Source organism: Ictidomys tridecemlineatus, chromosome 2, assembly GCF_052094955.1.
Source record: "Ictidomys tridecemlineatus isolate mIctTri1 chromosome 2, mIctTri1.hap1, whole genome shotgun sequence".
NCBI classification, from domain to species: Eukaryota; Metazoa; Chordata; class Mammalia; order Rodentia; family Sciuridae; genus Ictidomys; species Ictidomys tridecemlineatus.
The window spans coordinates 18,653,598-18,677,545 of NC_135478.1; the positions used below are offsets into that span (position 1 = coordinate 18,653,598).

Genomic DNA, 23,948 nt, shown 5'->3' on the forward strand with positions numbered 1-23,948 from the left:
CCAGAGAAGCTGTATTCCTTTAATTCACTCGTGTCATCTGTCCCTCTGAGTACTGGTCACATGGTCCTTGGTCATTAACTGCAATGTAGGGAAGGAATGAGAGGAAATACATGAAAATATATTAAAAAGACAGATGGGTAAAATATGAAAATTGGAAGGAAAAAAACACAAAATAACAACAATAACAAGAAAATATCAAGGGAGTACTTGACCTTAGGTAAAGACAAGCCTTTAGGATTCAAGCATAAAATAAAGGCTGTATCCACAATGCAAAAGCTGATATATTTGACTATATAAAAATTTCTACACTTAAAAAAAAACCCTGACCATAACAGATATACAATATAAATTGGACTTTATGCTAGAATTGCTCATGTGTATTCTATGCCCCTCATACTCACATGTACACATTAAACAAAAAGTCACAAGAGAGCAGGGCGCATGGTATTTGTCTGTGGATACCATACATCACCTGATACGAAGAAAGCTCAGTAAACATTGCTTAATTTGCAATGTTCAACAATTTCAAAATTCTATCCAATATTTGGAGTACATACCAGGAGGGTGAGAAGTGAGTCCACTGAACATTACCTCCTCTGCCTGTTCATCCTTTTGTGCTTCCAATTTTCTAATAAACTCCATGATAGTATATTTGTATCTTTGTCAATTCTATCTCAATATGGCCATCCAAGGGCCTAAATTCCCTAAGAAACTGACCAGTCCCACTAGTCACAGCTTCTCAGAATGTAAGAGCTAGGAGGGACCTCCCAGGATACTTGGCCTCATAACCAAATATGCCAATGGGGAAACTGGAACTTAGAGGAGAGCTGGGACTGAAATCTAAATTTCATGACAACCAAATTTGAGTCCCACTTCATCACCCTTTGATATCATCCCCAAATTCTGCTCCTCAGGGTCCAGAGCTCCCCCTTGCTTTCTGTATTTTTATCCCCATTTGAAAAATAACCCATCCAGTAATACTCCGTTTCATCCCATGTCCCCACATCCTTTAGCAGGCCGGATTCCTGTCCCCAGACTAACTTCACAGTCTGGCTCTCACCTGCTTAGAAGAGAAGGGAAGGGCTCCCCTTACTCCTTGTGCACAACAGCTTCACTCCAAAGGGCCTGCCCAGCATAGATCTGGACAGATCATCTCCTGGGGTTCAGTGAGGAAGTTCCCAATGGGTTCCTGAATCACCGTAAACAGATATAAATGATGGAGTTCTCTGAGACTTTTTCAACTTTCTAAGGCTACTCAGGGCAGTATCCTATCCTTGGGTAATTTCCTTTCCTATAGAACTATGAGCAGGATGATCTCCCATATTAAAGAGGAAATGAGATTCTTAGGGATTAAATGACTTGCCCAAGATTGTATGACTAGTGACAAGCCATGTGTGTCTGAAGGATGTTCTAATTCTAACCTATCAAAGCCCTGCTTCTCACCCGTTCATCACCCTTTGCTATCTAAAAACCTCTATATAGTCTGACTACAAAATGCATTCCAATTGGGAATTTCTTTGCAGTGTAATGATGGGGCAGTGGATGAAAGGGGATCTTAGCCGAGTTAAATGTTTTTAATGAGACAGAAAAAATTGAAGCCCAAAGGGACACTAGAAGACACCCTCCCCCATTACCCATTTTTTAAAATTATTAGGCCTCAAAATGCTCCCCCTCCAGATGCTCAGGCTCCGCTTCTAACCCTTCGTTTCATTTCTTCCCTCCCAGAACACAAATCTGCCTTATACACAAATGTATCCCCAGGATCTACCTAGCACGCTCATGGGCAGGTGGTCAATAAATATTTGTGGAGTGAATAAATGAATGAGTGACCTTGTGCAAAAACCCTGACCTCCTCCCCAGGTCCCAGTGAACTCGTTGGTAATTGCCGAGATCCCACTGGTGATCGAGGTCAAAGATTCAGAGGCTGTGGAGTCTTCAGAGAGCCCCAGTAGCCAACAGGATGGGAGGATATGGGATGACACAGTTCTGTCACCAGCCCCCCTGCTCCGAGGGAGCAGCTGTGCGGAATTAGAGACTAGACCCAAGACAAAGGGGCATCGCGGAACAAGAGAAGAAGACGGCCCACCACGAGCCCTCCGTTGCGGCGCGCAGCCGAGAGGCAGCCGCGAACTATGTCATGTTCCGGGTCTGTGCGCCCCACACACTCCCAGAACCCGGTTCGCCCCTAGTCAGGCGCGCCGCACCCCTCACCGAAAGCGCCAGAAGCACACCTCGGAACACCGTAGCGAAGGAACTGCGTCAAGGACTACGCACTAACGACCCTCCGACCCTCTGGCCCTTCTAGGCTCTGGGAGGCTTCCGCGTCTCAGTGCCCCCAGGCCGGAGTCCTCCCGGGTCGCGAAGCCCAGCGGAGCACACCCGCACTACGACTCCGCCTCTAGGCGAGGCTTTGCGCTACTATTGGTTGCGAGGACGGGAGGACAGCCTATGAGAGGAGAGCCTGGAAAGGGTGGAACCCTGGGAGCAGCTCCGCTAGCGCGGGAAGAATAACCTGTCAATTGCTCCGCTGGCTAGCTCCTGGGACTGCTGCCTCCCTGAAGTCGCACCGACCTTGGGCTCTGGCTGGTGAGTTTAAATTTTCGTCCACAGAGTACGTCTTTCAACCTCAAATCCAGGGTTAGCTATCGTTTGTCAGCAGTATATAAAATATGTACTGGGAGCCTACCACGCCCCATTGGAGAGCCATTCATAACATAGTGCTGAAAAATTCACCTAAGACATTTCCTATTAGGTGAAAGTTTCAATTGAGAGTAAAATATATACATCGGCTAGCCATTTGGAATACAACCCAGTAGCCAGAGGCCACAGTGTTCCACCCAAAAGAGAGTTATGGATATTTGTTTTTGGGACACAGGTAAATGGTGTTCTACCTAACCTTTCCCCAAGAAGCTATGTCTGAATTTGATAGCAAGGGAAAAGTCATGCTCTGTTATGCCACTTTCTCTGCATCTCCAGGTTCTGGACCAACTTTTATCTTCTCATTGGGGGAATCACAAAGTAGTCACCACCAAATAGTAGTTCCTCAATGGAAATCAAGCGTTATTTGCTAGGGTTGCCATAATAAAGCACTACCAACTTTTGTGGTTTGCACAGAAATTCATTATTAAGTCTTTCAAAAAAGAGTCGCTTGAGGAACAACAATTTATATTACTGCTAGATAAGGAGAAAAAAATTTCTGATTACCCATTTCTTATAATTATTAGTCCTCAAAATATATTTTGTTTTCCCTCCAGATGCTCGAATTCTGCTTCTAACCCTTCAAGCATGTTTCATCTCTTCCCTCCCAGAGCACAGTTCTGCCTTGTACATAACTGAACTCCAGGCTCTGGCACACTCCTGTGTAGGTGTTCAATAAATATTTGTTGAGTGAGCAAATGAACAAATGACTTTGTGCCTCTAACCTCTTCTTTAGGTCCCAGTGAAGTCATTGATAATAGCTGGGATCCCACTGGTGTGGAGTCCTCGAAGAGCCTCCGCAACCCACAGTTCTGTCAAGAGAGACAAGACCCACTGTGGCTGTCTTTGGAAAGGCTTTCTAAAAGTAACTATAACTACCTCATTGTTCTGAGTCACTTTGTAAGGATAGATGCTGACAATGGATAGCCATTATTAAATGCAGAGCTTAAACTGGAATGAATACAATTACTGGTGGTCATGGTAGCAACTGCCATGAATACCTTCTACCAAAAGTGGCCCCTATAATAGGATACTTACATCTCAAACTTAAGGACACTAGTGGTTCCCTTTTGACAGCTTAAGCAATGTCAGTTTCTCCTCATTATCAAGGCAGCCTGAATGCTGACTGGAGAGGTTTCACTGATGGTCTCTTCCTGACATCAGGACTTACCAGGGCTGCTATGGGTATAGTATCCTTGCAATTGTTCTGACCTCTCCTCCTTTGGTGAGCTTTATATAGTCTTAGAGAAGGGATATAGCATTTTTCAATCTCTCAAAATGGGAATTAAAGCATATATTTAATGTATTCCACGTAGTGTTTAGATATGTTCAAATGGCCTAAAATATGAAGTCGTAGCTGTCATTCCTTATTCAGTCTAAGGGAAGTATATATTGTCCTGGGATTACTCTTCAGTGATTTCATTTAATCCAAACCATGAGAAATGATTGGCCTCTTTGCAACTCTATCTACAATCCACATAGTGTTAAGCTCGAATTCACCCCCAAAAGACCACCAGAGACCAAGATCGATGTAAACAGCAAAGAGATGTTTATTGTGAGCTAGCTGGGTCCTCCATGCACTCACACACAGCAACTGGTGAGGCTGAGAGGCCCCGAGCCCAGGGTTTGCAGCAGTTTTATACATTCTTTGGAGAAGGCAGAGACCCCCACATACATCATAGCATCTCTTAGCAAATCATCACACACCGTGGGAAAATCAAATAACAACTCTAAAACATGATTAGCACATTCACTGGCGGGAACAAGTTGGGTAGGGGTGATTGGTTACTACAAAAGGGGGATTCATTTGAACTGATTGGTTTAAGCCAAGAGGGGTGTTCATGCTGAACTACATGGTTTCCCAACACGTTATCAACCACCATAAACTACTGGGAGAGTCATTTGGCATCCCAGGTATTTCCCTGTCTCATGCTGATTGGTGGCTGCTAGGGGGTTACTATGGGTCTCCATCTAGCCTGACTGAGTCAGGGACATCTGGCGCAGCAGATCTCTCCTGTTATTCGTAGATAAACAACTTAGCAGGGTGGGAATGTGCCTAAGAGTGCTCTGTGGGTCTTTCCAAGGACAAAGGTCATGTCCCTTCCTTGGACAGGCTTTGCTCGGAGGTAGAGGCTGGTTTTTCAATAGTACCATTTGGGAAACCAAATATTCTGCCTCTGTAACTGTAAGTCAAAATAAACCTTTCTTCCTTGAAGCTGTGTCAAATATTTTTGCCACAGTGGCAAAGAGCTGACTAACACAGGAAATTAGTACCAGGAAATGGGGTTGTTTCGATTATACCTGACAATGTGGTTCAGAAGCATATGGAACTATTGTGTGGGAGGAGTTTGGAAAAGATTTGAGGTGCAGGATAGGGAAGACTTAATATGTTGTAAACAGAGCTTACTGGACAATTCTGATGTAATTTCAGAAGACCATAGTGCCAAAAGGAATAAAGACAGTAAAGACCATGCTTATAAGGTTTCAGATGGGAATGAGCATTCTATTGGGAATTGCTATAGAGGCCATATATGCCACTTTCTGGCAAAGAACTTTTTTACATTTTATCCATGCCCTGAGACTTTGTGTGAGACTGAATTGAAAGGTGACAGAATAATTAATCTAGTGGAGAAAATTTCAAGGCACCACAGCATTTGGGCAGTGGCATGATTATTGCTGGAAGCTTTTAGTCAGGATTTCTATGATAACCACAAGCAAAAAGCAGAGCAGAAAAAAATTGAAAAATTTAAGAGTTTGGACCAAAAAAAAAAAAAAAAAAAAAAAGCAAATGTGAAACAAGCCAATAAAGATGTGGCCCTGAGAAGATTAGCACCATTAAAGAGAAACCAAGTACTCTGCAAAGAGACCATAGAAGAAATGCCTTGAGGGCATCTCAGGAATCAGTAAGACTCCACCCATCACAATCTTAAAGAAGAAAAAGTGAAAGTTCACTTTAAAGACATCCCTTTGAGAAGAGAGCACTAGGAAGCCCTGCTCACACAGGACAGACTAGGAAGCTGCTTCCGCAGAATTTGTTTCACAATGCTAAGTCCAGTAGGTATTCAGAGGCTGCTGCAGCCATCATCTGATGAGGCAGGGCTACTTCCTGAGTTGGTGGGATACCTTGGCATTGTTCATATGGTGCTGGGTTTTTGTTTTTTTTTTTTTAATTTCTTTTTAAAAATTTTTAATTAGTTACACATGACAGTACAATGATCTTGACATATCATCATTTGAATCAGATGGGATATAATTTCTCATTTTTCTGAGTATACAGTCTGCAGAATTACATTGGTCATGCAGTCACGTATATACCCACAGCAATAATAATGTCTATTTTGTTCTGGTGCTGGTTTTGTAGGAATGCAAATTATTGAGATTTGAGAGTCATGAAGTCTTCCACCAAGATTTCAAAGGAGGGTCTGAGAGGCCAAGCAATGTGTTTCAGGGTCAGAAATCCCTGCAGCCCTTGAGAGAGCAATGTGTAAAGCTTTGAAAGTGCTGACAAAAATGCAATGAAGACTCCAAGAAGTTAGGGATGCCAGGAATATGGAATGCCTGCAGAGGAAAGTTACAGGCAGAAAGTGGAGCTAGCCCAAGAGAGAAGTCATGTGGGATAGCCAACATGGCCATAGGGGTGGGCTGCTATAGTCCTTTGGAGCCACCTAATGCCATCCTGTGGCATGGATCTAAATATGGATCTACAGAATTTAGTGTTTGCTTTGCTGGATTACATTTGTGTTGGAAAAAAATCCCTTCTTTTCATACCCCTATTCCTCATTTTTAAAATGGGAATGTTTAGTATTGGAAGATGGAATTTCATTTTCAAAAAAAATATTTATTTTAGTTGTAGATGGACACAATACCTTTATTTTATTTTTATGTAGTGCAGAGGTTTGAACCCACGGTCTCGCACATGCTAGGTGAGCGCTCTACCGCTGAGCCACAACCCCAGCCCCCATGATGAGTGGTTTCTTAAAATCAAAAAGGCCCATAGATATTCCCATGTCAAGTAAGAAATGAGCTACAACCAAAGGCTTTGCTAGCCACAAATGAGAAGACTTTCTCGTAGCTGTAGTCTTTGGTGGATGATATCTGCTATAATCAAATGCCCCCCAACAAATACACTAAGAATAGGTTATTTTCCCAATGTACAGCCACAAAAGCAAAATAAAGTCTAACTGAAGGCTTTTGCATATTGAGCTCTTTCACAATAAAGCTATTTATTCCCACTGAGGCAGAGAACTTGGAAACAGGCTCCATTGGATAGCCAGTGTAGAGGCTGAGCCAAAAGCATGCTAGATATAAAAGCTGGTCCTAGATGGTTTTTAGCCAACTCACCAAATGGGAAGCCATTTCATTGCTGAAGCATATAATTATGTAAATTAACCACTAAATCTTCTAGCTTCAGATCTAAACATCTAATTAGACTATGAAGGGATTCAAAGAAAATCTATTTTCCCTGTTTTATGGTCAATCTCAGGATGGGAAAGCTCTCATCATTCACTAATGAGGAAACAACAAATGTAATGCAAGGCCAATAAAAATGTTCTTCAACTTGAGGCAAAAAGAGAACATATTAAAAAAATACATTCAAGAAAAAATACAATTTAAAATAAGAAAGGAGTGGCACTTGGAAATCCCAACAGAGAAGAAACTGAAAGGAAACAAAAAGGAATTTTAACCACATATATGGAAATTTACGCCTATGTTTCACATGACAGTAAACATGATGATTCTTTGCTATATATTAGCAAAATTTAGATAGAGCACCACTAGAAAAAATTCAAAGTATAATAATTGCTATATTGTATACTGTGTGCCAAGCACTGTTTTAAGTATCTTACACGTATTAACTAATTTAAACTTTACAATCCTATGAAGTAGCTCCATTTTATAGATGGAGGAACTGAGAAACATGGAATCAAAGTGATCTGTCCAGGATCACACACCTAAAAAAGCAATGAAGCCAGGATTTGAATGCATGATGCCAGGAACCAACCTATGCTCTTAACCACTACACTGCTTCTTCTAAAGATAGAAACAGAAGGAAACTTTCTAAATTCAATGAAAAGAAAAAAATCAACCCAAAATGAACCCTTTGATACTGCAAAATGCTAAAAACATTACCTCTAACAGGAAGACATGGAATACCTGTTATGCACTATTCAACATTTTGAAGTTCTTACTGATGCATAAGCAATGGATTGGAAAACGAGATAAATGAATATTTAACAAATTGTATACCTACAAAACTAAGAAATAAAACTATGAGAAAAGATAATATAGTCAAATAACTGGATCCAATTTATAACAGTAATTTTATTTAATTAGCAATAATTAATAGGGAGAGGAATGACTTTCAAATGTAGCCACTTTTCATCCCCTCCCCTCCCCAAAGCCTGAGGCTTTCCCAGGAAGTTAGGACATTCATTTCTATTTAACACTGACACCAGGATGGTAGTAGTGGGCAAATAACATTATGACTAGAACTGTTCCTCACCCCCAAGAGACTTAGTGTGATAGAGGATGAATAGATAAGAACCAGATGATAAAATTGCAGTATTCAATAAGCAGGGCAGTTCTACGGATGACAGAACCAATAAGGCCAACTCGAGGTGGAAGGTTGCCCATGTGCAGCCCACGTGGCTATGTAGTGGTACAGGGTCAGCTCTTCTTTGGATCTGGAAGCTCCCAAAGTAACTCTCTTGACACACACATTCCTATGTGCAGAACTCTTTCATAACTTTCAAAGGAAAATGGAAACAAATACCAAAAATATAGTTGAGACACTCTTGCCCCTCCCCGGCACTGCACTGGGAGCTGTGATTGTTTCGTTCACTTTGCTTTTTAATAAAATTCCTGCTTGCAAAAAAAAAAAAAAAAGTTGAAAACAAATATAATTCACAACGGGCTGGGGATGTGGCTCAAGCGGTAACTTGCTTGCCTGGTATGCGCAGGGCGCTGGGTTCGATCCTCAGCACCACATAAAAAAAAATAAAGATGTTGTGTCCACTGAAAACTAAAAAATAACATTAAAAAAAACAAATATAATTTACAAATTATATATTTCAAGTTGTATCCTGAATTCAGTAATCTTTTTAAGTTCCCCCCCTACAAAAATTTATACTTCCAAGAATCTTTTTTAAGTTTGTCTGAGATGTCTCCCCTAGAATCACATCTGATTATTTTCTTAAACATCAACTCTTCCCTTTCTTTTCCAGTATTAGACATAAACCACAGTTCACAAAATCTCCCCTTCAGGCTGTATGTCTGACACTGTACCTCTAGCCTCTTCAGCCATTTCTGCTATATTGCCAGTACTCTCTTTCTGTTAAGAAGAAATTTGAGGATGGAAATTGAAAGAGACAGACACTGGAGGTGAAGTCTTCTGGCACTAGGGCCCCATGGTAACAGTGGAAAGAAAAAGACAAAAAAGTTCATGATTGGTGAATGACTACAGAAAAAAGTTCTGAGACTTTCTGTTTCTTATGTCTTTGAGGAATGAAAGATGGACCTAAAATTGTCTGAATGTATAGCTTTCATCTTGAAATTAGGATGGCAACTGAATTTAAACAGGTCTGGTTGATAAGGAAAAAAATTTATCCATTTGACTCTACTATATAATCTTACCACAAAACTCATCACTGTGAATTCCAATCATCTAGAAGTGCATCTCACTGAATTCTCAATTCTCTGTATTGTTCTTAACCTCTTTATTGAGGAAGTAGGATGCAGTCAACAAGTTTGGAACTGCAGTCAGTATGCAGGGCAATATATATCTCAGTGGGACATGACTGCCCTAGACAACACCTAGACACTCTGTCATATACATACACACACACACACACACACACACACACACACACACACACACACACACACAATTTTGAGGCATAAATACCAGTAATAATAAGATTTCTAGGAACATATACAGAGATATCAGTGAGACCTTTGTATATGATAGTCCATGATAGCATGCCCTTTCACCTTTAGAAGCTTGAAGGAGAGAAGAAACTGCATAACTCAATTCAGAGTTGAGGTTTAAAACTTATTTATTTAACAGCTAGTATATACAAACAATTATCTATATGCTGAAAGATAAAGATATATACTTGACCTCAATGAGCCAAAAGTAAGGGGGTATGAAAGTAAACACTGTGCATTGAAAACATTTACAAAGCAATTTAACACAGTTACACCTGATAGCACCAGTCATTTAAAGCACTGAGGTCAAATCAATAGATGTTTAAGAGGAATAAAGAAGCAGGGGAAGAAAATCCTTAAGACACAAGATAGATTTTTGAAGGTTATGAAAGAATTTTAGATTATCAAACAGGAAGAAAAAAGTTTTCTAGGAAGAGAACACAGATGATAAGCTACAGATGGCAGAAAGCTTAAACACTACATGGAGACAAGCCAAGAGAAAGAGAAGGAATCATAGCTTGAAGAATGCCTTTGGGAAATGGTGAAACGGGGGACCTAAAATACACAGAAATTACCTTTGTCCTTGAGAAGCACACAGTCTGATTGTGGGATGGATAAATAAAAAATGAGACAGACATTAAAACAGTCTCAAAAAATAAAGGAATAGGGAAACCAACAAGTAAATGAAATGCATAGTCCTTACTTTCCCAATAATGGAGAAGGACTGCAGTAAGTTATTCCCAATTTGGTGACTCAATGAAAATTGACAATGGTCCACTTAGATGAAAGGTTCCAAGGGAGACCAGGATGAACATGATTCTTATAAAGAAAGCTTCAAGTTGGGCACAGTGGTGCATACCTATAATTCCAGCTAATCTAAAGGCTGAGGAAGGAGGATTGAAAGTTCAAAGCCAGCGGGAGAAACTTAGTGAGACTCTGTCTCAAAAATAAAAATTTTGAAAAAGGGCTAGGACACAGCACAGTAGCAGAATGCTTGACTAGCATGTGAAAGGCCAATTACCATTATCAATCCCCAGTATTACCAAGGAAAAAAAAAAAAACTTCACTGAAGTTCCTTATTCTCTTTTTCAAGAAAACCATGCCTTATGATGCTGAGTGAGACATACCCGAGGGTTTCTCACCAGTGTGAGTCCGCTGGTGGTGATTAAAAGTGGATCGCTGACTAAAAGCTTTCCCACACTCAATACATTCATAAGGTTTCTCTCCAGTGTGAACTCTCTGGTGCACAATAAGCTGTGAACTGTCACTAAAGGCTTTCCCACAATCATTGCATTTGTAGGGCTTTTCCCCAGTATGGGTTCTCTGATGTACCATAAGGCTAGAGCTGTAACTGAACACCTTCCCACACTCATGACATTCATAGGGCTTCTCACCAGTGTGGATTCTCTGGTGTATAATGAGGTGAGAGTTTTGATTGAAGGATTTTCCACACTCATTGCATTTATAGGGTTTTTCACCTGTATGAAGCCTCTGGTGCCGAATAAGGCACTTACTTAGACTGAAAGCCTTACCACACTCACTACATTCAAAGGGCTTTTCTCCAGTATGAATTCGTTCATGGTCAATGAGTTGAGAATTCTGACTGAAGGCTTTCCCACATTCACTGCATTTGTATGGTTTCTCCCCAGTGTGGAGGCTCTGATGTCGAATAAGACATTTACTCCGACTGAAGGCCTTGCCACATTCATTACATTCATAAGGCTTCTCTCCAGTGTGGATCCTCTGATGGTCAATAAGATTTCTGTTAGAACAGAAGGCTTTCCCACACTCAGTACACCTGTAAGGTTTCTTACCAGTGTGAAGAACCTGATGTCGGACAAGACTTTTGCTCCGAATGAATGCTTCTCCACACTCATTGCATTCGTAAGGTTTCTCCCCAGTATGGGTTCTTTGGTGATCAATGAGTTGAGAACTCTGAGTGAAAGATTTTGCACAATCATTACATTTATAGGGTTTCTCCCCATTATGAAGTCTCTGGTGTTGAATGAGATGGGAGCTGTGCCGATACGTCTTCCCACACTCACTGCATTCATAGGGTTTTTCCCCAGTGTGAGTTCTGAGGTGAACGATTAGCTGGGAGGTCTGCCTGAAGGTCTTACCACACTCATTACACTCATAGGGTTTCTCTCCAGTGTGGATTCTCTGGTGACCAATGAGGTGTGAACTCCGATAGAACACTTTGCCACATTCATTACACTGAAAGAATTTCTGTCCCTTTGGGACTCCTTGATATTCCTCAGGACTTGGGGACAGATTTGGATGTTCCCCTACTTCCTTATAATCCTCACATCTGTCTTTTGTGGAGTTCTTATCCTCATCTGTTATCTCTAAAAAATTGATTTCCAAACTGTTCCCCTCTTCATCTGAGGGCTGCCCTTCCAGCTTCCTCAAAGTATCTTCACAGACATCTTCAACTTCTGGTCCCATAGAAGTCACCCCAAAGAGTCCCCCTGGTGACCTATCAGATGACTCTGATCCTTTAGAAATGGTCTGCTTTGGAGTGAATTCAGAACTCTCCATCCTGTTCTCACCTGCTGCCAAAAGAAAGAAGAAAATAACCTTTACTCACTTCATGCCCTGTTCTGGAAACAGAACCAAGAGCTTAGTGTCAAAAAAAAAAAAAAAAAGTCACCTTATGGTTAAGGAATAAAAGAACAACTTGAGAAGGGAAGAGGAAATAGGAAATATCTCAATTTGTTAATTTTTTAAAAATTCAGGATAGAAAAACAAAAGTGGAAGAGGGTAGAAAAAGAGATACCAGGACAGACAAGATGTTGAGCCAGAACAGATAGACAATCAAAAAGCAAGGGCTGAGGTGGCAAAGCATAGTACACTCTTCCAGAAGTTACTATGATGCTGTCTTCTGGGTAAAATGACAAACTCTACATTCCTTTCCAGCCATGGCTACCAGAAAAGATGTTGGGAGAGAGAAAGCTAGCAAACACTTCAAGTTAAATACAAGAGAGAGGGCAAAGATAGGAGTGAGTTGGTGAGACATTATGTTGTGAGAATATGACTAGGAAAGTTTATAAAAAGGAGAGATTCTGTATGACAGGACAGTGACAAGATGTGGGTATGGGTTCAGAAATATTGTGGAACAGTGTTGAAGGAGATGGCAGAACTCAAAAGTGGATAGGCTGGGTCCCCAAGCAGTGAATGCTAGGAGAAAGTTCTGTACTCCCATAAAACCAAAAATTATCAATAATTTCAAATATGAATTAAATGTCTTAAAGATCTTGATTTTTTAGAATAAGGAAACTGAAGACTTAAGCATTTGCCTTGAAATCTTGGGAAAGGCACAGTAGTATAGGTTATCACTAAAAACTAGGTGGGTTCCCTTCAATCCTCTTTTAGCTACAGTTAGGCTATAACACCATTTAGTACATAGAAAATCACAAGATGATTCTCATGTTCACCCTCGGACAAGTTGGCTAGTGTCTTAAGTCTGTAAATCACAGGATCTAACCTTCCCTGATTTTTGCAGAGAGAGAAATTCATGCAACCATACTTGGCAGCAAGTGACCCTGGGCATTCCACCCCAGATGATTGGACCAAGGCCAGGCACTAGGCCCAAGTACAATCTGTCTGTAGGTTAGTCATTAGATTTTGCTGTGGCTGGGCCAGACACTACCAAAGTATAGATGATATTTAGTGCCTGTAGCAATTAGAACCCTCTCTAAGTAAATTTTGTCCTGCAAACTGAGCAAAATTATAGCAATTAGAAGTAAGACCTAAGGCTGAAATGATGCATGGGCCAAGTCAAACCATTAGAATCCACAATAAGAATGTATGAGGAAATCAAAAACAGAATTGAGGAACTATGATGGGGATAAAAGTTTTAGAGTAAATAAATGGGTAAGAAGAGAGGAACCAGACACAAGGAGTAGCTATGTTACATTCATATTGGACCACTCATGTAAAATTTATTTGCCTGTGATGCTGAGGCTTCTGGGCTGACCTGGGATGTAGCTCATTCTTCTTGAGGCTGTTTCCTACGTTCTAGTCTAGCTGATCAGTTTGTTCTAGGTTCCCATTACTATAAGCCTTAAAACACATAGCTCTTTACCGACCATTGACTGAGTGACTCTCTATTCCTTACAACTTAGAAAATCCAAACTAGCCACCATATAGACATCAAATATGATATAACGGAAATATTGATCATTGTTAAAGCTAGGTGGTAAGTGCAGCAAGGTTCACTATACTTTGTTTGGAAATGTAAATGTTTGTAATAAAAGTCAAAATAAAAGAAAAATAACATAGTCAAGAAAATGTATAAAATGCAGATTCTTAAGTTAATAGGAAAGAAAATCATTACCCAGTGAGTTCATGATGCTGTAGTTTTCCAGTACTGTATTCCGGTACAGGGCTCTCTGCCTGACAGCAGGGCCTTTCCACTTCTTCTGTGTACAGTCCACTGACAGGTCCTCATTTGTGGCAGTCTCCTGGAATAACAAGCTTCTACTGCTCAGGTACGGTCCCAGGCTGAAGGGCAGAGTCATCAGGGTGTAGATTTCATAGGGTACTGGTTCTTGGTGGGCAAAGGGGCAGGGGGAAAGGAGTTTGGATGACTCATTGGAAAGGCCAAGTCCAGGGCAAGACAAAAATTCCTTAACCACAAGTAGGAACCCACCTCCAATGTAACAAGTTAGGCAAGAGTTATAGTAGCTGGCTCTTATGTGGCAGTCTCACAGATAAGCTCTAGACATTCTTGGGCCAAAGGCACAGGAACTTAGGAAAAAGAGAAAGAGCCACACTCACCTGGGCCTTGACCATCTGAAGCACAGTGGCCATTACTTGGTCTCCTGAGTTCCCCATCTGGGAATGAGCCGGAACTATAGATGCAAGTTGAGCTGAGGGAGGAAAGAAAGCACTGAGTGGGCTGACTCCAGCCCTCAGCTCCCAAAGAACTATATTCCCAAGGAGAGGATTCAAGAGAACCCAAGCAGCTCCATGCACACTGACTCTTGGCTCTCCTCCTAAAGGCTTTATCCCAAGTGTGCTGTGGCTGTTCCCTGGAGGGCACAGTGACAATTCCCTAGTCAAACTAAGAACTGGGTTTGCTCCTAAACTGCACTCTCCTCAGTCTCTCTGAAGGAAGCCGTGTCTGACCATGTTCTCTCTGCAATGGCTTCCCTATCACTGGCCAAACTTGATTTCCCCTCAGGTCTCTGGTTCCTCATGTCCAGCTGTCTCTTCCTGTCCCTGCCATGTCATTATGGACACGCTTGGAAGCCCAGCCCAGTGTTCTTTGTTTGTCCACGAGCTCATTGGCTCTCATACTTCTCACTTCTCCTTTCAGACCCTTATCACAGCTATGTATTGGGCATTTCACTTTGATCTCTGAAGATACCTTAAATTGATTTTCTAAAATGCAGTTTCTTACCACCTTCCTTTCCTGATTTCCCACATTTTGTCCATAAGTCCTTCATTGAGAAAAAGCCTACTATTCCCCCATCTATGAATTTGTCCATTCCTGTATTTCTCAGACCTATCCTTTTCCATGTTACCCACCATGTTCAGGTAGTTATTTGCATATTTTACTGCACTAGTCCTCTATTGAGGCTCCATATAATTCAATACACGATATTCCCCTACAGCTGTGTAATCCTCCTGAGAACTATTTCTTCAACCACCCCTCAATTTTACTAGCCTCGATGTCAAAATTCCAATACAAGCAGGGCTTTGAATCCCAAATACAGCTCTCCTTGACTCCACCTCAATGACTGCTGAAGGATCTTTGCCTAAATCCTCTACTAACAGTCTACCACTTTCCTCTTGCCTTCATTGTTCATTTGTGAGAGGATCAAATGCCAGAGATATCACTCATATATATCACTCATATATATCTTATAAGGTTGACTTTTTTTACATGTTCAATTAACTCCTTGCTACATACATAATAACTTTTTTGAGGGGAGGGGTAGTGGGGATTGAATTCATAGGCACTAGGTCACTGAGCCATATCCCCAGCCCTATTTTGTATTTTATTTAGAGACAGGGTCTCAATGAGTTGCTTAGCACCTTGTTTTCTGCTGAGGCTGGCTTTGAACTCCCGATCCTCTGTCTCAGCCTCCCAAGCCGCTGGGATTACAGGCGTGCACCACCACGCCCGGGCTACATAATAACTTTTTTTTTTTAAATTTGTTTTAATTAGTTACATATGACAGTATACATAATAATTCTTTAAAGATACAGTACTGTATCTCTTTGGTCCCCAGCAGTGTGTTTCCTATGTGCTTGAAAAAACTTGCTAAATGCACACATGATTGGAGAATAAGTAAAAGAACAGATGAGGTCATTAAAGGAAGGAGGCCAGATGGCAGGGCAATGCAGGATTCCAGTAGGTGTGAGACATAAAGATGAAGGAAAGGAGACCCCAGAGAACAGATGAGAAGTGTAGCTTGAGGTATGAGTTGGGGATATGAGTACCGAAATGCCCATTGGGGAGGTGGTGTGCCCCTGAGTCATGAGGAGGTTCCAGGTGGGCTCCAGGGGCTGAACCCCCACTGAGAGGTGAGGTAGGAGATTCCTCTGTTGTACCCAGAACTGTTGTCTCCTCCATATGTACTTCCTGTTTCTGTGCTGAGGCTGAAACCTAGAGATAAGGAAATATAATTTGGGTTCAAAAAGAGCATCCTTGAAGGTACAGAACCCAAAACCTCTATGAAGCCCCCTCTAGGAAGAAACCCAGGGAAACAAAAGCCACAGTGTTCTTCTGACAAAATCTGAAGCTTGCACTCCTACTTGCCATCCCTCTGTTGAGTCTCTTGGTAAGAGCTTGAGGAACAGATTCTATAACCATTTCCACTCGGTATTAGGTCTTCAGACACAAATTTGCTTACAAAGAACCATCTAGAAATGTGAGCAAGAATAGCAATTCAGTACATTCTCTAGGGCCTTAGACTACATAAGAGAACAATAAGGAGTAGAGAAGAAGTAAGAAATAACAGGCACCTGATTATGTAAAATAGCTTCTGAAGCTGACAGATGAAACAATTCCCCAGAACACTGGACAAAAAACCTTAAGAAAGCTTTTCCAACTTCTTTCAAAGTGTCTCCTCTTCAGAGAAGTCTTCCCTGAACACATTAACAAAGCAGGGATAGTCATTCTCTCTTAAATTACCCAGTTATAATTTCCAGATATATATAATACTCTTTATCTTATTTACATCCCTATTGTCATTTTTACCCACTGGAATATTAAGTTTTGTGAGTATAAGAACTTTGTCTTGATCACTAGCTCCTAAAGAAATGCTTGGCCCAACACTAGTGTTCAATTAATATCTGCTGACTGACTTCCCCTTGAAATGTTGCTAAGGGTCTTTAGGGTTACCTGCAAACTCAGTTTTCAATATATTCTACCTCTCACCAAAAATTGATATTAAAAATTCAAATAAGGTCAGATAACATCCATCTTTAGAGATCTTGAAGACACCTTAGAACATAGCCATTTTATTTCCAACCTGCTCTAGTCACCAAACCAGCTCCCCACAATCTCATGATTACTATTTTTAGCAGTACTTGGAGCAGAAAACACAAATCATTATCTATAAAAAAAAAATACATTTATGCTGAGTGTGGTTGTGTATGCCTATAATCCTACTGACTTGGGAGTAGATACAGGAGGATCACACATTCAAGGCCAGCCTCTGCAACTTAGTGAAGCCCTGTCTCAAAATAAAAAGTAAAAAGGAATGGAGAGGTAGCTTAGTGGTTAACTACCCTGGTTTGATACCCAGTAATGAAAAGTGAATTTTTAAAAAAGTAAAATGCATTTGCTCTGGCATGTATGAGACAGCATGAAATGAAAATAACTTCTTTAATAAACCATGCCAGATTAGCTTCTTGGCAACATCTGCTGAGATGTCAAGGGACTTGTCCTTTAATAAATCTCAACAGTGTGGTTCCCAAGTTCTTCACTGGAAGGTTCTTACAAATAGGATTCACAGCTTTTCAGTACAGTAGCTATGGGTATGGGCAGATGATAGAACTTAACTGCACTGTGTTAACACAACCTTGTGATTTGCTGACAATTTAATTCTAGTACACGTCCAATTCCTTATCAGGGATGTATTGGTTTTCTTTCCTTGAAAGCAGGAAAATATCATTTCAATTTCCATTCTAAATTGGTATTCTACAGCAAGAGACTAGAGAAAGATGTAGTGGCTCAGAATGTAGGGAGGCAGAAAATCTTGGTCCTGACACTTGGTGGTAATCAGCAGTAACAATACTTTGGCTAAAATCAATGCATACTAGATGCTTAATCTGGATAAGCCAATCAACCTCCCTGGGCTTACTTCACTTTTCAAATGGAGATCATGACTGCTACAACACCAATTTTGTAAGCCTCGTAGGAGCTGAAATAAGATACAAGACACAAAAACATTTTGTTAATTGCATGATTCTGCTGCTCCACAGGAATTACTCTATAACTCTCTCCAGCTCCCAGGGACATTCATGTCCATGCTCTTCCTCCAGCAATAAAGTGACTTGCTCCTAATGGGAAGAATGGCTCTGATTTGCCCTAAACTTCCCTAATCTCTTCCTGGCAAACTACCTTAGAAAAGTGTATTTATTCCTTTAGTTATTCTATTAACATTTTATGAAAGCCTGCTAGGAAAGACAATCCTTCCCTCATGTGTTCACGTCAGAAAATATAACACTGACCAGGAACCCCAGGCTTAGGCTGGGCCATGAGTGTTTTGCTCCTTACCTGTTAACCTGAGCTGTGATGATTGATTTATTCATGTATGCTTACTTGTTTACACAAAGGAAATGACAGCTGACAACAAATTCAATCAAATATGCATTGACTGGACAACATCTAGTCCCAGGACTCCAATCACCTGGGATGATTAGGTAGACATATTTATAGATATGCAATTATTTTTTAAAAAGCACTGAATAAAATGGCCTGCTGGGTATTTGGGAAATTTTTTGTACTAGTTTTCCCTGGTAAAGTATAAAGAGGTAATGTTGAAGGGATGAAGGGGAGCAGCTAGAAGCTCAATAGGAGGAACTAATTAATGGTGTCATGTGTCAACATGGCATTCACCAAACACTAATCCAGGTGTTGCTTCGAAGTACTTTGTAGATCTGATTAAAGTCCACACTCAGTTTACTTTAAATAAGGGAGATTACCCTAGATGATGGATGAATGGGCTTGACTTTATCAGTTCCAAGGCCTTAAAAGCAGAGCTGAAGGTTTCATGAAGAAAATCTCTGCCTGTGCACTGCAGCTTCATTCAGCCTATACCAGAGAGTTCCAGCTTGCCCTTGTTGATGGTTTCCCTGTGAATTTCAGACTTATCTAGCCAGCTACAATCACATTAGCCACTTTTCAGCAATAAATCTCTTCACAGACACACAAACATCTTCTACTTGTTCTGCTGTTCTGGCTGAACCCTAACTAATACACACGGTTACAGATGTATTTAGCTCTGTGGTCCTACAAGTCAGATTTTCCAATGTACCATACTTCTGACTCTTCCCAACTATTCCTCTGGCTCAAGCTACCTTGGCCTTAAATTTGAGAGAACCCCAGAAATAAAGAAAACTGAAATTAGAATTAAAGAGGTAAAAAGATGCCAGTTGGGCCAGGTACACTGGTACACACTTATAATTCCAGCTATAATCCAAGTTAAGGCAGAAGAATAATAAGTTTGAGGCCAGCCTAGACAACTTAGTGAGACCCTGTTTCAAATATTTTTAAAAGGGCTGGTGATGTAACAGTAGTAGAGTGCTTGCCTAATATGTATGAGGCTCTGGATTTAATCCCTAGTACTGAAGAAAAAAGTCCCTGTTGGGCTTGGAAAAGCTAGCAAAAGGAAGAACTAATCAGGAGGCCCTGAAACGTCATTTCTCATAAAGGACCTAAGAGGCAGGAAGAGAGAGAACTGACTTTGAGAAGTTCACAAAACTAATGAGAACTTCTCAAATGAAGGCCCCTTCTCATCTATCCCCATATTCTAACCACTGTGCAGATCCCCTGCCTGCCAGGAGTCCTGTGTGATCTCCAGGCTATAGTCAGGCTCACAGCATAGTATTTTACAAAGTCATTCAGGGCTTAGCTGGGATTTGCATTTTTGTTTATGGACTGCAGCACAAACTTATTTATCCTTTCTCCATGGATTAGGTTTGGAAATCCTAAAGACAAATCAGCCTAGAACCTAAGGAACAGAGGATGCCTATTCCCCAAGCTAACTCAAGCACTAGAGAATGGTTTCCAGATGCTATTCTAGACTCCACTGTTTACCTCTTCCTGTACACTGAGGTGTCTCTGGAAATCCTCTACCACAGCCACAGCCTCCTCACCACTCTCAGGGTGATGAAGCTGCACCCAGGTTCGGAGCTCCACAGGAAGGATGCTCAAGAACTGTTCCAGCACCAGTAGCTCCAGGATCTGCTCCTTGGTGTGAACTTCTGGCATTAGCCACCAGCGACAAAGCTCCCTGAGCCGGCTTAGTGCCTCCTGAGGCCCAGACATCTCATGGTAACATAACTGCCTAAAGTGCAGCCTGAAGATTTCACAGACAGGAGGGTGGTTCTTCAGGAGACTGCAGCTCGGTCCCCTGGTCTGGTTCCCTGACTGCTGCTTCACAGTCAGACACCCAGCCTGCTTCTGGAAAACAGAGCTCCTGGGGATGAGGCCTAAAGTTCCCCTGCCTTCTGTGGTCATTATGATTCCAAAGAGAAGCTTGTTCCAGTTGCAGGTAGTCCAATTAAAATGAAAGACTACAGTTCAGATCTCAGAAGATATTTCTTCAGGGTTGGGGAATAAGGTGGAGTGTCACCTAAAGAAACATCAAGAAAGAAATCAGAGTTCTCAGAGTATTTAATTCCAGGATGATGATAGATCCTCCACATTGTTAAAAAACAAAGTTCCAGGAAAAAGAGCACAATGAGAGCCTTCTCTCTGTGCATCTCTTGGGACCTACTTACCTTAAGAAACTTTTAATCCCATCATCTACAGGATAAAACCTCAGTGTCTATGCCAGGCATTCACAACTCTTGGCAGCCCAGCCAACCCCCTGCCTTTTCCCCATGTACGCAGACTAGAAAAACAGCAATGGTCTCCAATGTGGGATATGCAAGATTTCCCAAAGGATGGGGCGGGGGGAGCTAAGATGTAATTCAACTCCTCTATTTATTTATGCTTTATAATATGTATTGAAACTTGTATAGTAGTACATATCTTTAAATTATGAATAAGCGTGCTGGGAGTGCATGTTAAAACTTATTGATAAAGGTGCACACTAAAATTTGGGGCTAACACTGTGGAGAAACAAGTTGAAGCCACATACACTTTCCCTGTTTTCCTTTTCTCAATTTCTAACAAACTGTTACTAATGCTTCCAGACCCAAAACAAATACCATTTTCTCATTAAGGCTTTCCTGATTGCCCCCTTAGGAAGAGAGCTGGTAGCTTTCCTTGCTGTACCTCTCATTATGACACTGTATTTTAACTGTTCTATGCGCAATTCACCACTCATGTCCTCCAAAACTGCTGAATGGCCACCAAAATAAAGGAACCAGAAAATTCCAGTCCTTTTCTAGTCTTCCCTACAAAGCTTTCCTCTCTAGCTTCAGACTGGTTCTTGCCTCAGTGAACCCACAGGGTGTTTTTCACTCATACCTCTGCCAGATCGCTCTTTACACTGTAATCATAGTTGATACGGCTCTCCCTCAACCACCACAACCACTTCCTGGGAAGATTCACTGGGAGGACTCAAGGGCAGGGCTGGCTTCCAGGCATCTTTGTACGTGTGTGTACATGGCACAGAGGAGCGCATATCTGGTAAGCCAAAGAATGAGGTTCACTTAGCTGATATTGAAGTTTGGGGAAAACGTTTGTCCAGTTTATACACTGTAAAATGGCTATTTGAAAACCAGCACCCGGGTGATATCTAGGGTGTAGATGTTATGCTGCCCAATCACCATGCTCCCGAATCCCTGGGTAAGCTATTTTTCTCTGGACTTCAATTTCCTCAAAAAGACAAAGATGGACTTATCTGTGAAGTCTACTGAGATTCCACACAGGTAGGAAGTGCAGGCCATCTTCCTGCTTCCCTGACTGTTCGAATGCTCAGCAGCGCATCTCAAATTGGGCTTTTGCGTTTCCAAGTCACAATTCACGTTTGAAATGCCAAGGCTGGGTCGGACCCATTTCTGACGCTCCTTATCATCTCGCGGGGCAGGGCTGGGCACACATACATCTCGTGTTTAGACCAGGCTTCTGCAGCGCCGCTCACCTGGCCACGTCTGCCCTGCTCATCGTTCCGCCGGCTCCAAGCCAGACGCGGCTGGTCAGATGACCGCGACAAAGAGGCGCCCCCGGAGCGCCGCAGGGATCGCGCCGCCCCAGGCTCTGGCCACCGCAGCGCGGGTCCGGCGACCCCGGCGGCCGACCCTCCCTCTCCGCACCGGTCCACATACGCGACCACTAAGCGCGGACACGGTACACTTGCGCCGGCCCAAACAAGTGAAAATAATGGCCGAGTCGGAAGTGAGAGAGCCCCGCTTCCGGCCTCTACGGGATCCCGGAAGTCTAGTTGGGAGGTGTGCGCGCCCTCCCAGGCGAGAGTTGGGGGAGTCCTGGGCGAGGTGGTGTGGGGCGGGGCCGCCAGCGACTGGAGCCAGAGCCTGGCTCACCTGAGGCGTCCGGCTGCCCGCATCCGGTTCTCAGGCAATTCAGTGTTGGGGAGACCTTTGCTCACCCCGGTTGTGGCCCTTCCCCTCCTGGTGACCTTGGGGAAAGAGTCGCTGGGTCTGTTCACCCTATCTGAAAAGTGCAAAACAGAACTCATGCCTTACGGGGCAGGTAGTAGTGCACGAGTACACTCGCCACAAAACAGAAAGGCTGGCATATTCTCAGCATGACCAGTTAGACTGTGTGTTATAAGTAAAGACATAGGCCCAGAAAGGTGGTTAATGTTTTCCTGAGACAGTGCCAGAGACGGACAAAGAGCAGATAAAAAGTAGGAAGGTATGAGGACAATTTATAATCTGAGATGCAGTTGTCTTGTTTTGGGAGACAAGTGTTAACCCAGATGTATTCTTCACCTTGAAGAATAGTTGACATATGAAACTAGGGATGTCAACACGTCCTTGCTGTTAACATGATGGAGCAGGCCTTGGAGGCACAATCGCTGGGTGTAATGGCATGGAGAGAAGGACAGAAGATAAGATGGACCACTTCCAGATGGAATTGACTATATATTTTTATGTATCTCCTCATAGCCCAGTAAGTGGGTTCTTTATGGGATCCAAAGTAAATTGTCTCCTGGGCTGTCCAGGGATCAGCAATATCCGGAGGAGTCCTGGGCCTACCTCAGGCTCTGACATCTGTCCCTCATATATATATATAATGTGAAGGCAATAATAGAGACAAAGGCAGGGGAAGTTGTACCTCAGAGTTTTCACAGGATTAGAGATCTTTCAGAACAGTCTTTGTCCACTGAGCCTAACGTGACCTTCTGACATCAAAGTCACCCCTATATTTGGAAATTTGACAGACAGTGTCTTGGAAGAAGAGATATCTTTGAAGAAGTGTCTGAGAAATTCCTGGAGAAAAGGGAGAACTCAACTCAGGACCAAAGGATTCTTGGCATATGATAGAAAAAATTTTCATTACTCACTAAAGGCTTATACAGACAGTTGTTTATTTAGGAAAGTGGATATATATTCAAGGGAGATTGGGGGCAATCTCAAAAGAGACAGCAACCCATTGATGTGGATGTTAATATTTATTAAGGACATGGGTCAAAGGCCTGAGCCAAGGGCATGTCCCTCAGGAGTTGCAATTGTTTGTTTGTGTGCTTTCTGCATTTCCATGGTTTATGGGAATTTCCTTTGAAACTCGGTGTCTTTCTCTTTATTCCCCCAATTCCTATCTGAGGAGGTCAAGGCAGTCTGGGCCTATATGCATAGCATTGCGGCTGGATATAGCCTATTGGGCCATCAAAGCCTTAGAGGTCCATGGATTTGCTTTTTTTTTTTTTTTGCCAGTTTTGTGTTTTATTGCAGCATGGCACTCAGGCCTTTACTGCCTAGTTTTGTAGAGGATACAGCTGTTCTTTCTGCTGCTGCTTCTTGGATCTCAAATCTTCCTTGTGCTTGTTGATTCAGTGGCATGTAGCTCACATCTTCTTGGGCCACAGGTCCAGGGGCTTGTACTGCATGCCCTTGTAGAATTTTTTGAGGTTTTTCTTTCTGAGTCTGGCTAATAATGGGAAGAACACCAGGGATGGATTTGCAGACAACTTGAGTCTTGGAGAGCTTGGATGCCTTACTCACACGTT

At 42.0% G+C, this 23,948-nt stretch overlaps 1 protein-coding gene across 6 annotated transcripts in view; it reads right to left on the minus strand.

Moving 5' to 3' along the window:
* Positions 1-22,165, minus strand: part of LOC101959868 (zinc finger protein with KRAB and SCAN domains 7) — a 29,455-nt gene extending 7,290 nt beyond the window's left edge. The window contains exons 1-5 of one of the 6 annotated variants that reach the window (XM_021735009.3): positions 19,904-22,165; positions 16,078-16,243; positions 14,407-14,498; positions 13,964-14,090; positions 10,748-12,179 (exon numbers count right to left, since the gene is read on the minus strand). In XM_021735009.3, coding sequence (XP_021590684.2) covers positions 10,748-12,179; positions 13,964-14,090; positions 14,407-14,498; positions 16,078-16,243; positions 19,904-20,326 — 2,240 coding nt within the window. In that variant the 5' untranslated portion in view covers positions 20,327-22,165. Of the gene's footprint in view, positions 79-1,060; positions 1,190-2,211; positions 2,375-4,223; positions 12,180-13,963; positions 14,091-14,406; positions 14,499-16,077; positions 16,244-19,903 lie in introns of those variants that run through there. The other 5 variants (XM_021735004.3, XM_078038000.1, XM_040290090.2 and 2 more) reach the window with 5 other exon arrangements.
* Between the last annotated feature and the right edge of the window lie 1,783 nt (positions 22,166-23,948).